Consider the following 16,924-nt stretch of genomic DNA (forward strand, 5'->3'; position numbering starts at 1 on the left):
GCTTTGGTAGCGCAGCTTCCGCTTCGCCAGCATCCACAACCCTTCTATAGTCTCCGTATGAATTTCCTCGTGTACTGGATCCACAAACTTTTCGGCATGAACAATGACAGCATGTTGGTAAATGCTGTTATTCATCAGCCCAACATTCTGATACCCTCTCCATGCGTCGGTAACGACTGTTGTCCCAGGTAAAACATGAGCACTGATGATGCGTTCCAATGTTCCAATAATTTGGGACCGGTATTTGGAGGATTGCCGATCTTTCGACTCATTATCTGTCGTCTCCACCAAAACACCTATTCACAACTGCGTCTTTCAAGAAGTATTTATTTCTTCTTGATTTCTGAATTCCTTTTTCACCGTTTTCCGTTCCTATTCTTACACCGCTGTATGCTACGGCGGGCGTCGGCTAGTTATGTACTGTATATAATTAAGGAGGGAGGCAGCAAAAGTGTGGTTTGCCTCAGGTGGCATTATTTAGCATGCCAGCACTGAACCATAATCATTTTATCTAAATGCCTGTATTTGGAAGTTAGATGCCTTATTGGGGTTACGTGATGTACCTTACACCACCATACCAGAGGGAGAGGGATCCGATCAAATAAAAACTAGAACCGCTATAAAAACTAACAATGCAGCCCTATTATTGTGCGGCGAACCAACAAACCGGAAAGAAAATGCTCGCTCCCTAAGAGAAACTGCAGGGGGCGCTGTACTCGCCGGAGAGCCCGCCACTGCGCGCGCCGTACATTTCTGTGCGGTTGCCGGGCGACGGACTACAGCGAGCGCTCCGCGACGTCTGTTGTTGGAGGCGAAAATTCCCCTCGGGACGCAGTGAGGAATGGGAAGCAGTTTGTTTGACTCCATTCCGGAAGTGGAGGGAGACCTGAACGCTGTGTGCCTCCCCGTAACACGAACAAACATCAAGGCAAAGCTTTCAGGTAGGAAAACCAGTTCGGGGCCTGAGCCCGACCTCTAGGATGGGGCACCAGAGATGCAGTGCGCGCTGACGAGTGTCAGCTGGGCAGTGGGGCGGCCTCAAGAGCGGCGTCTGCTTTTAAAATCATCAACCGGCGCTTCTCCAATCAAACAGTGAGTGAATCAGACGTTAGGCTCCCGTCAAACGTGAGTGCATCAGACGTTAGGCAGCCTAAGCGGCGAGCCGAATGACCTCCGAGGCGTGGGTGTTTACGGAGCGCTTAGCAAGATCGTTGTGCATTTGACTCGGCAATAATTCTTAAATGTTGTTATTATTATTAATGTGCGTGCCAGTTGGGCTCGGGTGCATCTGCCTTGGTGAGTATTCAGTGAAGCGAGGGCATGTGGGCTCAGATCTTGTCACTTCTTTCAGTTGCCTATGGACTCGTCCGGTACGCAGGGTGAAGCTTCACTGAGTAGCTGCCGTTTGTTCGCACTCTTGAAGCTCTCTAACGGAATGGCGCTATATCAAATAACGGGACTTTCATTTTGGATGTAAATTCATGTTAAAACATACCACTTGAAGGTCGGTGTAACGGCAAATGACCTGAAGGATCTTCGTTTTTGATGTCATGTTGTTTATATTGTATACTGATGTATTCCGTTCGTACACCTAGCCACTGGTGTGTCCAGTCTTGTGGCTTTGTGGCATCACGAAAATCCCTCTGGAGACATCAAGTCATGGAGTTCTGCTTCTGTATGACCAGCTGCTATTGGCTGTGCCTTTGCAGTTACCATTGTAGTTTTATTTTACTTACTTACTTTATTATAACGTATTGTTGTTTCTATTGGTGGCATGGGAAATATAAAGCTGGACATTCTATGAGTAAATGTAATTGTGAGTATTCTTTTTCATCATGTAAGTGCTGTAAACGTTTTTCGGCATTGTTTTTGCCCTGAGAATAAAAAGCTCCTATTTTTGATAAAACTTCTTGTGCCTGTGATGGTTAGCACTTTTTCCAAGTTTGGTTGCCTGCCTCATGCCCAGCACTGTGGATATCCACTGGTTCAATGTGATTCAGAATGGGAACTGCAGGCTACAAAATGGATGGATGGATGGATGATTTATAAAGTATGTGGGTCTATTACAGAGTTTACTGCAGAGTTTAAAATTTTATCTACAGGTTAATTAGGGTTTATGTTCAAAAGTGACAGCTGTTAGTAGTTATAATGTGTATTAAAAATGCAGATAAGAGAGAGGCAAAACCTTAGAAAAGTAGACAGACAGAATGGGTGCTAAAGGTGGACGCCTGAAAGTTATTTAGTAGGGTGAAATGTGTGAAACGCCGCTTCCCAAAGATTCTAGGGAAAAATTGGTGTTTACAAAGTGGGAACTTTTATTTATTTATTTTTTTTATTTGAATGATAAGGCCATTCTTGCAGGAAATGGGAGACTTGCACATATCCAGCTTCAAACCATTTAATCCAATTGTAGGTTTGTAGGGGAGAGATATTGAATAACACTCAAAGAACTGACACCAGACTTTATGATTTTTATTTTCCCTATTTATACAGTAGGAATATGTGTGTATGTACTGTATATGAAGTCGTGTGTGTATGTAAATTGTGACAGATAAGGGATGCCCCAGACTCTAAACACAAAGGCACAACGCAGTCAAGAATACAAATAAAGTGAATTTTGCTATACAAGATTATCTTTTGTAGGTTCTTATCTTCAACATACAAAGTGGTCTCTCGCAGAAATTCAGTAATCTCCCTCCACACTCCTCCAGGCAAATATTGTCCTCTTCCACTCGACGCACCTTGATGAGGTCAAGCGGCTTTTATGTTGAACCCAAAAGTACTTCCTGTGTCCTCTTCCACTCGACTCACCTTGATGAGGTCAAGCGGCTTTTATGTTGAACCCAGAAGTACTTCCTGTGCCATAGCATTAAATTGCGGAAGCACTTCTGGGTCAGGTGGAATCACAGGAAGTTCTTATTGCTGCAGCACCCAAGGACCCCGACAGGGTTACCTCTTAGGATTAGACATCCCATAGATCCCTGTGGGTATCAAAACTGGGGCCATGCCATCTATTGTTCTGGGGAAGGAACTGCTCCTGAAAGACAACCTCCCTGAGTCCATCCATTAATCTTCCACCCGACTGGGGTAATAATTAAAACACCATCCCAGCCGGGTTATGCCTCCCATCTATAGTGTCCATCCATTAATGCATTATGGCTTCCTGACTTGACCAGGAAACACCGTTCATCCTAGTCAGGGTGCCAGTCCATCCCTTAGGGCACTTACGACATATGTGTCTCCGTAAAAAAAAATATATAGATGGTCCTCCAGTTAAGAACAAGTTCTGTTGCTGCAGAAGAATTTGAATTTCCCCATGGGATTAATAAAGTTTTACCTAATCTAATCTACAGTTTTTAACCTGATTTTTGTATGCAGGTCGTACCTTGCACTGAAAATGTCCTTTCATGGAAAGTCGGCAAAAGGACGTAATGCTTTATTTTACAAAAAAACATTTCAGACTAATCAATAAAATTACAGTGAGGTACAGTAATCCCTCCACCATTGCGGGGGTTGCGTTCCAGAGCCACCCGCGAAATAACAAAATCCGCGAAGTAGAAACCATATGTTTATATGGTTATTTTTATATTGTCATGCTTGGGTCACAGATTTGCGCAGAAACACAGGGGGTTGTAGAGAGACAGGAACGTTATTCAAACACTGCAAACAAACATTTGTCTCTTTTTCAAAAGTTTAAACTGTGCTGCATGACAAGACAGAGATGACAGTTCCGTCTCACAATTAAAAGAATGCAAACATATCTTCCTCTTCAAAGGAGTGTGCGTCAGGAGCACAGAATGTCAGAAAGAGAGAGGAGAGCAAACAAATCAATAGGGCTGTTTGGCTTTTAAGTATGCGAAGCACCGCGGCACAAAGCTGTTGAAGGCAGCAGCTCACACCCCCTCCGTCAGGAGCAGAGAGAGAGAGAGACAGAGAAAAACAAACAAGCAAAAATCAATACGTGCCCTTCGAGCTTTTAAGTATGCGAAGCACCGTGCAGCATGTCGCTTCACGAAGCAGCTGCACAGAAGGTAGCAACGTGAAGATAATCTTTCAGCATTTTTAGACGAGCGTCCGTATCGTCTAGGTGTGCGAACAGCCCCCCTGCTCAATCCCCCTACGTCAGGATCAGAGAAAGTCAGCGCAAGAGAGAGAGAAAGAAAAGTAAGTTGGGTAGCTTCTCAGCCATCTGCCAATAGCGTCCCTTGTATGAAATCAACTTGGCAAACCACCTGAGGAAGCATGTACCAGAAATTAAAAGACCTATTGTCCGCAGAAATCCGCGAACCAGCAAAAAATCCGCAATATATATTTAAATATGCTTACATATAAAATCCGCGATAGAGTGAAGCAACGAAAGGCGAAGCGCAATATAGCGAGGGATTACTGTAATGTTAATGTACTTTAAACTACAAATAAGTTAAACTAAAATGAATCATGGTTACTTACAGTTTGTTGATCTTATGCTTAGATATCCTACAGTTTTTGATAATGACACTGTTTGGACACTGTTTTGATAAAGACATACAGTTGGAAAACACATAATGACGACAGCACAAAAATCCACCATTAAGTGACGATTGTGAGATACATGGGGTCTGCTGAGGAATTGCTTGCTTACCACCTTCCTACTGTTGTACTCAGTAAACGGTACGGCTGAAACGTGTACTTGGAGTGCTGAAAATTACAAGCAGCAGCTTCTACTGCTAAGCTAAATGGCCAACTGCTGATCTAGCAGTTTACCTGTGATGGAACTTATTGAATGGAATTGCGCAATCACCAGTTTCAGTCAGTGTGAACAAACACACACAAAGTGATTGAAAGTTATCACAGTGGCATCTGTAGTGTTTCAGATTTAGTGACAGCCACTGTGTGTTCATCTGAGTCAAAACTAGTTTACTTCATTTGTAAGTAAAAAAAGAAAAAAGTCATTAGAAGAAAATAAATTGAAATTTATCACTAATTTCATCTTTATAGTGGTTTGTTATCTAAACATGTAAAAGGCAAAGCCCTCACTGACTCATCAGTTGGAAGCAGATATTGACATTTTGTTAGTAGTGCTGACTTTCCTCTTCACTACCATATGGGAAGAGGAAAAAAATACAGATGGCCGAGTCAGTGTTAGGCTCCCAAAGAAACTGATAATTACAGGGATAAAAATCACCCTGTTATCCATCATTATAAACATATTCTGCATGGCCTTTCTGATATGAATAACAGCAAAATGATGAAGAGGTATGTTTTCAAAAGGGGAGAGGCTGCATGGACCAAATACACTGCAGAAAAAATTAAGTAGACACATATCACACAGCGGATCTTGATGAACAAAATATTCAGGTGGAAAGTCTTTACTGAGCAGTACTGAGATACGAGTTCAGGCGTTGTCTTTGCATCAGAAGTATCATGGGGCCCACTGCATTAGCGTATGGTCTGACAGTGGCCCAGTGGATTTCTTCCTGGTACCTAACAGCAGTTAGGGTGCCATTGCCTAGCACTTGGAGGTTTGTTTAACCCTCCAAGGATATGCCTACCCAGACCATCACTGACCCATCACTAAACCGGTCATGCTGGATGATTTTGCAGGCTGCATAACATTCACCACGGCGTCTCCAGACTTTTTCATGTCCATCACATGTGCTCAATGTAAGCCTGCTCTCATCTGTGAAGACAACCGGGCACCAATGGTTGAGATGCCAATCGAGCTGCATGATGATGGGCTGTGAGTACAGGTCCCACTAGAGGACTTCAGGCCCTCATGCCACCCTCCTGGAGTCTGCTTCTGACAGTTTAGTCAGAAACATGCACACCAGTAGCCAGCTGGAGGTCATCATATATGTAGCTTCATCTACTGCATATCATAAAATAATTAATTGCAAAGCAGAAGCTAACTAATCTGGAAGACGCTAAATTCGGGAATTAAACAGAAAAAAGAAAGAGAGACCTGTTTTTAAGGGCTCATTGCATCTGAGGAGAAGCCTGCTCTTCTGCCCAGGTTTGTAGCTGCTGAGTTTATAATGGAAGAGTCAAATGTGGACCTTGCGTGATTTGTCACCATGAAGCAAAACATTTATTAAATCCAGAAACATCATTGTTAATTTTCTTAAAGGTAACCTGTTAATAACCAGTGCCGTTCACTAATAACATTTTTCTACTGGAAAGACTGTTAATACTGGTTAAATATAATTTAATCCGTTAAATGATTTGCAGTAAATGCATCCCATTACAATAGAACTGCCTTCATAAAAGAATTACCATTCAGCCAAGTAATTACTCCCCTATCACTATGTTAAGAACGCTGTGGTCTCGGCTATCGGTGGTTTAATCAGTTACAACATACATTTTCTTGCCATGAATCTTTCGAAGAACGGCATCTATATATTGTTCAAAGACTTGGGGCAAATGAGATTAACGAAGACTGTGCTCATTTTCTGGCAGTGCACCTAAGGACACATCTTCATCAATTTTTTTAAGCAATATTTCTGACTCCGCACCTATGGCCATAAAGTCTCCCACAAACTGTCATCATGATTTTGTTGTTTTCTCTATTGTTACCTGAAGGGGAACACAAATTGGTCTTAATTTCTCCTTGCTCTTGAAATGGGTTTTAGATTTGACTTGGTCATTGCAAGTATCTTTTTGTGTCCAGGCTATGGTATACTGGCAAAACTTGCAGAAAAGTTATTGTCCAGATTTGTAAAAGTCGCCGGGATATTGTTGTGCCCTCAATTTTGCAGTTATCCTCGTGTTTCTTAGTTTTTTTCGACATAGGGTATCTGATACTGCTCTCTTCGATATTTCTGTCTCATACAGCTAGATAATTATGTGCCTTTAACGAGTAAACATACAGGAAACGCGTGCACAAACAGATGGAGGCACAGCTGGATTTCTATGAAGAATTGCGCTTGCTTGAAAAAAAACTAGAACATAGTATCTGAATGATAGAACTACAGATTATTCAGTCGTTTAATTTATTAAGAAGTTTTGTAACAGTCACCCCTTCAGTCTCTAAATTCCACACAAATTAATTTTTAAATCTGAAATCCATTTGTATGTGTTAATTCTGTGATTCTGTCCTTGTTTTCCAAATCACGGAAATGATAAGGCCTTAAGAATGACATCTATTTAAGACTCGGGGAAAGCTCGTGCTGCTTTTGTCCAAATTAGAATGATCTGGAAGACTAAGCAGATCTCAGACCAGGATCAAGCTGTATAACAGCTTGGGCAAGTCTTTTTTACATGGTTCAGAGTGCTGGATTGCCAATAATTCAGGCATTACAATGATAGTCTTACTATAATTTGTGTCATTGCCATTTTCCACAACAAGACCAACAATATGGCAACAATTCACATGGACTCACCAAAATTGGACAACAGAATAATGGAAAAAACTCTTGATTTCTGCTACAATAATCAGACTTTGGGCTGCTTAGTACCATTTGAGCATCATTTAAATGCCACAGCCCTTTGTGATTGCAATGTACCCATTGTCTGATGGCTACTTTCGGCAAGAAAACACACCATGTCACAAATTTCAAATCATCTCAAACTGGTTTCTTGAACATGACAATGAGTTCAATGTACTCAAATGGTCTCCATAGTCACCAGATCTCAATCCATCCGAGCACCTTTGGGATGTGGTGGAACAGGAGATTCACATCATGGATGTGCAGCTGATAAATCTGCAGCAACAGTGTGTTGCTGAATCTATGCCATGAAGAATTAGTTGTTCTGAAGGCAAAAAGGGGTCCAACCCAGTACAAGCAAGGTGTACCTAATAAAGTGGCTGGTGAGTGTATTTGAGTGAGAGCATTTAGAAGTGAAGGTGACTGTCTTGATTGCATGTTGTGTACAGCAAAGAATACTGGCTAATCAAGGAGTGCATTCCTATTCTGTGTTCCTATCAGACCACTACAATGCTCATCTTTTTATTACGTTTTCATGGCACAATAAAGAAATTGTAGGTTTCTGTAGAGATATTATGGTACTTGCGCTTTAAGTGTTTTGGAACAAGATGATTGAAGAGCCCATAAACCCTTTGGGTCTCATTTGCAGAGGTAATACTTAGCAAGACATCCATATTGTACACAGACTTGTTTGATCAAGAGTTTCTACTAATTTTCTTAAGCATAGTTTCCCCAAGGGTGATCCAGCTTGTAAGATCCGTGATCACTTGCTCACCCACCAGCGACCGGAACAGTCTGGTTTTACACCTAAGAAGTCTACAATCAACTGCATCCTGGCACTGAGGGTTCTCATGGAGTGCAAATGTGAATATCAGTAGACTTTCTTTGCAGCCTTTGTCGATTTTTGTAAAGCGTTCAACTTAGTTGATCAAGCTGCCCTGAGGATTTGCGTGTTCCAGTTGATTCTGGGGTTCGTCAAGGGTGTGTTCTTGCTCCTACTCTGTTCAATGCTTGTATGGACTGGGTGTTGGACAAGGTCGTGGGGTCCAGCGATTGTTGGGCATCTGCTGGTGAAGAAAGATTCACGGATCTTGACTTTGCTGACAGTGCTGTGATCTTCGCGGAGTCAATGGAGGCTCTGATTGGGGTGCTCGAGAGACTGAGTGAGGAGTCTTGAGTGTCTGGGCTTGCGAGTGTCCTGGATAAGAATCAAGATCCAGGCTTTTAATGACCTCTTGGGCACAGCCATCAGCAGTGTGTCTGTTTGCAGAGAGAGTGTTGACATTGTCAAGAGGTTTACTTACCTTGGTTGTGACATTCATGTCTCTGGTGACCCTTCCTATGAAGTCAGTAGACAGATTGGGAGAGCATGGGGGGTCATTAGGTCGCTGGAAAGGGGTGTGTGGCGCTCCCAATATCTATGCAAAAGGTCCAAGTCTTTAGAGTCCTGGTGCTTCCTGCCTTGCTGTATGGTTGCGAGACATGGACGCTATCCAGTGACCTGAGACGAAGACTGGACTCCTTTGGTACTGTGTCTCTCCAGAAAATTTTGGGTACCGTTGGTTTGACTTTGTGTCAAATGAGCGGTTGCTCATAGAGTCCCGAATGAGGCACATTTCCTGCATTGTGAGGGAGCGTCAGTTACGGCACTACGGCCATGTGGCGCGTTTCCCCAAGGGTGATCCAGCTCGTAAGATCCTCATTGTTGGGGACCAAAGTGGCCCGACCAGGCCAAGGAGTCGCCCACGTAACACCTGGCTGCGGCAGATAGAGGGTCATTTCCGGAGGGTGGGACTGGCCCACGTGTCTGCCTAGGGAGTTGCCAACCGGGATCCTGAGTTGTTTTGTTGTGTAGTGGGTGCGGCAACGCACTGTACCAGTGCATGCTCCCCAACTTGACTTGACTTGATAGTTTAAGTATTTAATGAAGTTTATGCTCAATCCTGAGACCGTGTCCTGAATAAGCGACATAAAAAACGGATGGATCGCATTGTGTTGTGGATTCTAACTAATAATTTTAATGGTGTTCTAATTTCAGATGATTGCCTTTCATATGTCTTCTAATCAAAATGGAGGTGAAGCTGGAAGTACTTGTGTCCTCAAGCATTAAAAGAAAAAAACCATGCCCACGGTTCAGTTGGCTTGGACAGGTGAGGCTTCACAGTGAGTGACTTTATGTGATAATTCCAATTGAGGATTGCTTTACAGTTTTTTATTGTACAGAACTTGTGATTTTTGCTGACTGGTGACCTAGTATATAAGTAACAAAATTGTTCAAATCATCTTTTTTTTTCTTTCTTTTCATCTCTTACCACTTACATGAGGGGATCAATGTGTTTGACCGACCTTCTCAGTACCTTTATGGAATGCACCTCCTCTCCAGTCAGATGCTTTTCTTTGAAATGTTCTTTTACTTTATTCATCCACCTCCACTTTGGTTTCTTCCACTTTCTCCCCCCTATAATTCCATCTCCATCACTCTTTTGCTAACATATTCTTTGTCCTCATTTCATGTACATATCACTTCCACCTACTTTCCTGTACTATCTTAGATATCTGTCCAACTTTTTTTTTGTACCTCTGACTGTGTAATTTTGCATTCTGTCCTTCTTTGTAACTCTGTACGTCCATCTCAACATTTTAATTTCTGCCGCAACCAGGTTCTTTTTCCTTTACTGCCCTTGTCTTAGTTCCATACATCACTACTGGTCTTAGCACTGTCTTAAAAACCTTGCCTTTAACCAGTCCCTTAAATCTTTGATTGCACGATATTTCTGATACTCTCTTCCAGTTGTTCCATTTGCACTGCACTCTGCGGGTTCTTTCTGCATCCTGTTCTCCATTTTGGGCTACCATTGATCCTAAATATTTAATCTTCTCCACTTTTTTCAATAACTCTCTCACTTCAGTTTAGATACAATAAAGGTGCATGGGCAAATAAGTAATCTTTTAATGATTGGAAAATGATGAGAACTTTTAACAACTGTTCAAATTTAGCCAATCCAAAGAGTACATGTCCTTTAAAAACATCCGAGATTCTGAAGCAATGTAATTAATGTTCATGTTCACTGCTGTGTCAAAATATAATAAAATGTTTAGACTGTTATGCTGCACATCCTACTATCAATTTGTGTATGCGTTTATTACACTGGCTTTTCAGGATAATTGTAGGGTGCTAAAACTTTTGTCACAAAGGGTGTGTTTGTTCCATACTGTGCCCAATGGCCTGTATTCATACTGCGCTTTAACCTTTTGGGCCCAGGCATGCTTTCATCATTACCATCGCGACTTTGTGTAAAGCCAAAACAAGATCTGAACACAGAGTGACAGCATGCGTGTCAAAATGATTTTCCTTATTTTGTGGTTTTTTTGGAGTCGTGTAAGGCAGGAAAACTTTCTAACCTTTTACAGACTGAGTGTGCAGCACAGCGTTTTGCTGTTAATAGTGTTACATGTAGAAGAAGATTTTTATGGAGACAAATGATATTAAGGGAAGAATTTGCAGCTTTTTTACCAACTACAATTCATGTTCATTTGTAATGTGAGGAAGAAAAAAACCTGTTTTTAACTCAAAATTGTATTGAATGAAATGAGAATTGCACTACATAGTATCTACATAGTAATAAGACTTGCTGCATCATCAATGTCAAGTCTGTGTTCTGTGCTCTGGCATGTTTTGCGATCACACTGTTCCCAAATCCCACTGAACCGTGCCTGGGCCCACCTCTTCCAAGCAGGCCAGGGCACACTACGGTTGGCCCAGCACGGAGTAATCAACCTAGCTAAATAAACTGGACTTTGGGAGTTACATGCAGACAAATGTACTTAGGCACAGAACAAATTGCTAGTGTGAGTACACTCTAACAGTATTAGCAAAGAACACGCTTGGATAGAATGCTAGTCTGTTGCATGACACATGGTATGTGTGACCAGTTTAGACTTGGCAGTCAACTTTATAGCAAATTGAACAGACAGATAGATAGTACTTCATTTGTTCCCAAGGGAAAATTATGACAATCCACAAATCTCCCCCAACATAGGGAAGAACTTCTGACTTGGATAGTAAGAGCTATTGCTCTGCGATAATAGGCTTGTAGGTGGGAGAAAGGTGTAGTCAGTCAGTGTTGTCCCACAGGTTTACATTCAAATGCATTGACATTCTGATAGAGCAGGTACACGTTGTTGTTTCCACAAATGGAACATGCTGATTGAAGTTTGTTCCTTCCAAAGTTCCCTTAGTTTGCATCACCAGCATTCTAGAATTCCAGGGTCAGAATTATTTAATAAGAGTGTTGTAACAGAGGGGTTAATTTCTTTTACTGATATTACCAAGGATGATGTAATTTATCTCCCTAGGCAGTATCATGCATGATTTCAGTCAGTTTTTCAATGTGTAGATTATACTTTTTAAGTACTAATTGTAATGTGTTTACCTTTTTACCATTTCTCGGTCATATAGATGCCCAGTCTCCCTTTTGCCATTTCCCCTCCATCTGATTGTATGAGGCACCCATTAAGCATTACAATAGCATTACAAGCTGGTTCTCCACATTTCCCAAAATACCAGAGTACCTGAACTCGCCATGAGATATGACAGTTCACTCTAATAATTTAAAAATGATTGAAACTGCCACATTATATGGAGACAGGTCGATCTGGAATCTTTGTACCTTACTTTTACCTTCACCTTATTTATCCCTGAAAGACCTGTTCCTCCATTAAAGTGTAACGGATCTCCTTCGGTGGTAGTGATTGCAGTGTTAGTAGCTGAGTATGGGAATATTTAATATATGCCACTTTACATTCCTCGGAGTCTCTTACATTCTCAGATGTTGTAGAGTGAGGTAGCCTTCAGATCCTTTACCCTCACCCTGTGATATCTCTGAAATTCACAGCCTGTCCTGACACTAGAGGAGCTGAGTCAATGTTCGGGTTTGCAACAACAGCAGCATATCTTCAATTTAAAAATCCATTTGAAAATATATAGTGACAAGCCAGATGCCAAATCATATCTAATCTTAACACTAATAATCATTACTTGTTAAAAAATACTGATAAAGGATGGAGAGGGTCTTGTAAAATGTTGCAGAAGTACATAGATTGGGAGATAATACCAGGATCCTCCAAGGAAATGCAGGAATACATGAGAAGAACATGCAGGTTTCCACAATAAAGGCAGCTAAGTTGGGTCTGCTATCGTGTGCATCACTTTGCCACACTTTTACTATACTGTGTTTGCAATTGTATTGTATTATATGATATTATGTTCTAGTTGCATGGGTTCATATTTTAATACTTGATTGCCTTGTTTAGGTTGTTTTTGCCTCACAGTTTAGATATGGGTCTCAACTCACTGGACTGGCCAAGACATAAAGTTATAATGCATACATTGTAATTCATGTTATTCTTGTACATGTCCCACAACATTAGGTGTTCCTCATACTTTACCTTAAATTTCTTGAAATAAGCAAATATATTTTATTTTTGTTTTTTGTAGGAGAAAGAAAATGTATTTTTGTTGGATGACAAATGCATAAGTGAAATCAGCTTGGTATCTCAAAGAAAGAAGAAAGTCAATCCAAAATTGAATACTCTCCTGAAAAATGTGGTCACTCTTGCACCTTCCAGAAATGGTAAGGTGTACTCTCTTTTTGGATAAATGAATAAATGAGGTTACTAACTATAAGCAACATGTCATTATTGTTTACCCAATTTTGGATATGAAATTTATGTTCTCTGGGTTGTAAAACACACCATGCAAACATAGTTGAATTATTTTGTGATGTAGGGTCTTCTGGTAAATGGAGACCTCTCCATTATGCTGTTGATATGTGTAAAAGTGTATAATTGTAAATTTAGTTTTATTATGGTTAGAGAAAGTCATTTATTACTAAAACAATATCAATGACAAGTTTCAAGGAAGCTTTGTCAAATTAGAGGAATACATTTAAATTAACTTTTAGGAAGCATTGCTTATCTTTGCTGTGCAGTATATGGAAATGTAAGTATAGTGTAAATGTAAGAATGCAGTCTTTTATTTTAGTGCTTATTTGATTAGGTGACTTGGCCCCAAGTGAGTGAGTATGTCTGTGTTAATCCAGGGTCACTTCCTCTCTTGGCACTAATGCTGGCAGGGCGCTCTATGCACTAACGATCCTGAATTTGTTTAAGGAGGTTCATTCAAAGGTTAATGGGTGTGTTATTTGCTTTCATACTTAATAGTTGTCTTATGTTTATTAAAATATATTCATTTAGTATGTAATATAAACCAGCATGGTAACTATTTGCTTTCAAAAGTCTAGATTTAGCTTGGTTTTTTTTTTTCTTATTTAATGCACAAGTCAGTCATCTCACCAGTCATCTTCACAAAAAACTCTGTGCTTAGCCTGGCCTTGATTTGAATTACCTTATAGTGTAATAGTTACACTGTATTGATGAAACTTTTGGGCCATCTCTGTTATTTGTAACTTAAAAATTTCCTTCAAATCTCTGCTGCACATTTGAGATTTAATGCATTTTGTAAAATTTGTATTTTTATAATGTCTGTTTAATTTTCGAATGTAATATTTGAGTTGCAAACATTTTCAGCAGGTGCATCTAAAATGTTTAATGACAAAGGTTTTATGGTTAATTTGATAGGTGCTATTTCAATATTCAGGCTAAAAGTTTTTCATTCACTGCTCAGTGAGGAAGAAGTGTCACAAATGGTGTATATTTGTTTCCTGAACAGGGGCCTGGCTGGCTGGATTGCTGTCATCGGGTGAAGTTTTTCTGTGGAATAAAGACCGTGACTGCTTGAAAACTACAGCTGCAGCAGATCCTGTAATTCAAGTGATCAAAAGTTCACAAGGTATGTAATTGTTGCAATTTATTGTTCGATGTTATTGTTTTAAATGCTTCGGGGATAAATAACACAGATGTAAAAAAAACTATACAACACACTGGCTTTGTAAGTGGAAGTGCGGTTGATAAGCTGACCAACAAAGATTAATGTGGCTGTTTGCCTACCTAACTGTCAAAAAGAACTGTAGGTATTGAATAAGATGATTAGCAGAAAAGGGATGGTTGGTTTATAAATTATAAATAAAACTTGCTTTCTTACTCTTTTGAGATAATTGATCTTCTTTTAGAGATGCTTAAGGAAAAAAGTAGGTGTCTTTTGTTTTGTTGAACTAAATCATGGCTACATGTCACATATGCATAAGAATAATCAAGACATGTTAAGGCTATAATTTGCAGTCATGTCTATTTACAATTTGTTCCATGTCCCACCTGCAAATACACTGACTTACTTAGTGTCACACAGTGAGTTCTAGACCATTTTGTTAACCATTACACAACATTGCCCGGTAGGAATGGATAATATGGACAAAAAATAATAACTTAATATTTTCCGATATTTGATTATGATAATGTTCACCTATAAACTAGTTAAATAAAAACTGTAATTTCATCTACCATCTGTAAAAGTTACCAACTGGCCTTTCTTACTGTTTCGATAAAAGGTTGTGGTCTTATATAAATGAAAGCAGCAAACAGAAATCTTATGCTCAACAATATCAGAAAAATGTATTTTAAATATAAAAAAGAAAGAACCAAAAAATATTGATTCCATCTAAATGAAGATCTAAAAATGGAAAAGAGAATCCCGCGCCTTCTGAAACCTTCAAAAGTATTACTGTAATGGGTATTGTACAGAATGAATATACAAGACAGGAGACACTGTAGCAGCATGGTCTTTGAATGAAGCTGGTCATCAACCACCATCCCAAGGTTGCATACTGACTTGGCAATAATGAGCCAAACTGAATAGAGATGGGGTCTGAATAGACAGGTGAGCTGGGATAACAAGAAGGTCAGTCTTTGCCATGTTGAACTGGAGATCCAATTGAGAATTTGTAGCTGGACTTGAAAAAGGCAGTTTACTCACGATCCCCATGAAACCGTCAATGCTTGAAGTTTTGCAAAGAAGAATGGGGGGAAAACTGCAGTGTCCAGATGTGCAAAGCTGGTAGAGGCTTGTCTTCACAGACTCGAGGCTGGAATTGCTTCCAAAGGTGCATCTACTAAACATTGACTTGAATACTTATACAGACAATTATTTTGTGTTTTATGTTTGTTATTAATTTAGATCACCCTGCAGAAATCTGCTTTCACTTTGATCCAACAGAAAAAAAGACTAATGTCAATGTCAAAAAAGCCACATTAAATCCACTATGATTCAATGTTGTAAAACAATAAGTAGTGTGCATTTCCAAGGGGTGTTGAATACTGTCTGTGGGCAATGCATGTAATATTAATTAACAAACTAATTTACTTGAAACGCTATGAGAAAGTTACAATTGTAATTAGCTTTGTTACATATATAATTACCTCACTACCAACATAAATAATAAAAATGAGAAAGACTTAAATTGTATGAGAGATTTTTGTTGCAAACAGGATTATATGAAACAGCAATACAGTGATCCCTTGCTGTATCACGCTTCGACTTTTGCGGCTTCACTCCATCGCGGATTTTAAATGTAAGCATATCTAAATATATATCACGGATTTTTTGCTGGTTCGCGGATTTCTGCGGACAATGGGTCTTTTAATTTCTGGTACATGCTTCCTCAGTTGGTTTGCCCAGTTGATTTCATACAAGGGACGCTATTGGTAGATGGCTGAGAAGCTACCCAACCAGAGCATGTATTATGTATTAAATAAAACTCCTTAATGATATACGATATGCTTCCCACGCGGTGCTTCGCATACTTGAAAGCCCGAACAGCACATATTGATTTTTGATTGTTTGCTTTTCTCCGTCTCTCTCACTCTCTCTGACATTCTCTGCTCCTGACGGAGGGGGTGTGAGCAGAGGGGCTGTTCGCACACTGGCCTGGATGATACGGACACTCCTCTAAAAAAATGCTGAAAGACTACCTTCACATTGCTCCCTTCCTTGCAGCTGAGTTGTCCGGCGGTGCTTCGCATATTTAAAAGCCCAAACAGCTCTATTAATTTTTGATGGTTTCCTTTTCTCTCTCTCTCTCTCTCTCTCTCTCTCTCTCTCTCTGAGATTCTCTGTTCCTGACGCGCACTCCTTTGAAGAGGAAGATATGTTTGCATTCTTTTAATTGTGAGATGGAACCGTCATCTCTGTCTTGTCATGGAGCACCATTTTTAACTTTTGACTAAAGAGTGTTATCTCATGTCTAGAGGACTCTAATAATGTTATAAAACGTATTTAGAAGGCCGTAAACAGGTTTTCTATGCTCTAACTGCGAAAATATTCGATTTCTAAATAAAGAATCCTACTTCGCGGAAATTCATTTATCGCGGTAGAGCCTGGAACGGATTAACCGTGATAAACGAGGGTTTACTGTAAAGTGGAACAGTGATATGCCTAAAAATAACCCTCTAAAATTTCTAAACTGAAGCTGCTAAGAGCACTTTTCCAAGCTAATTGACTTTGGTCTCCTTATTTATGTATTCTGAAGAATCCAGCTTAACCGATTTATTTGCCTAATTTTGCATCT

At 40.1% G+C, this 16,924-nt stretch overlaps 1 protein-coding gene across 1 annotated transcript in view; it reads left to right on the forward strand.

The window, feature by feature from the left end:
* The first annotated feature begins 711 nt into the window (after window positions 1-711).
* The window catches only part of cplane1 (ciliogenesis and planar polarity effector 1), a 122,559-nt gene continuing 106,346 nt past the window's right edge, over window positions 712-16,924 (forward strand). Inside the window, exons 1-4 of the mRNA XM_028802447.2 lie at window positions 712-941; window positions 9,442-9,553; window positions 12,901-13,036; window positions 14,134-14,253. Of these exons, the coding sequence (XP_028658280.2) occupies window positions 9,473-9,553; window positions 12,901-13,036; window positions 14,134-14,253 (337 nt within the window). The 5' untranslated portion in view covers window positions 712-941; window positions 9,442-9,472. The remainder of the gene's footprint in view (window positions 942-9,441; window positions 9,554-12,900; window positions 13,037-14,133; window positions 14,254-16,924) is intronic.

This window comes from Erpetoichthys calabaricus, chromosome 5 (assembly GCF_900747795.2).
Source record: "Erpetoichthys calabaricus chromosome 5, fErpCal1.3, whole genome shotgun sequence".
In the NCBI taxonomy this organism is placed as follows: Eukaryota; Metazoa; Chordata; class Cladistia; order Polypteriformes; family Polypteridae; genus Erpetoichthys; species Erpetoichthys calabaricus.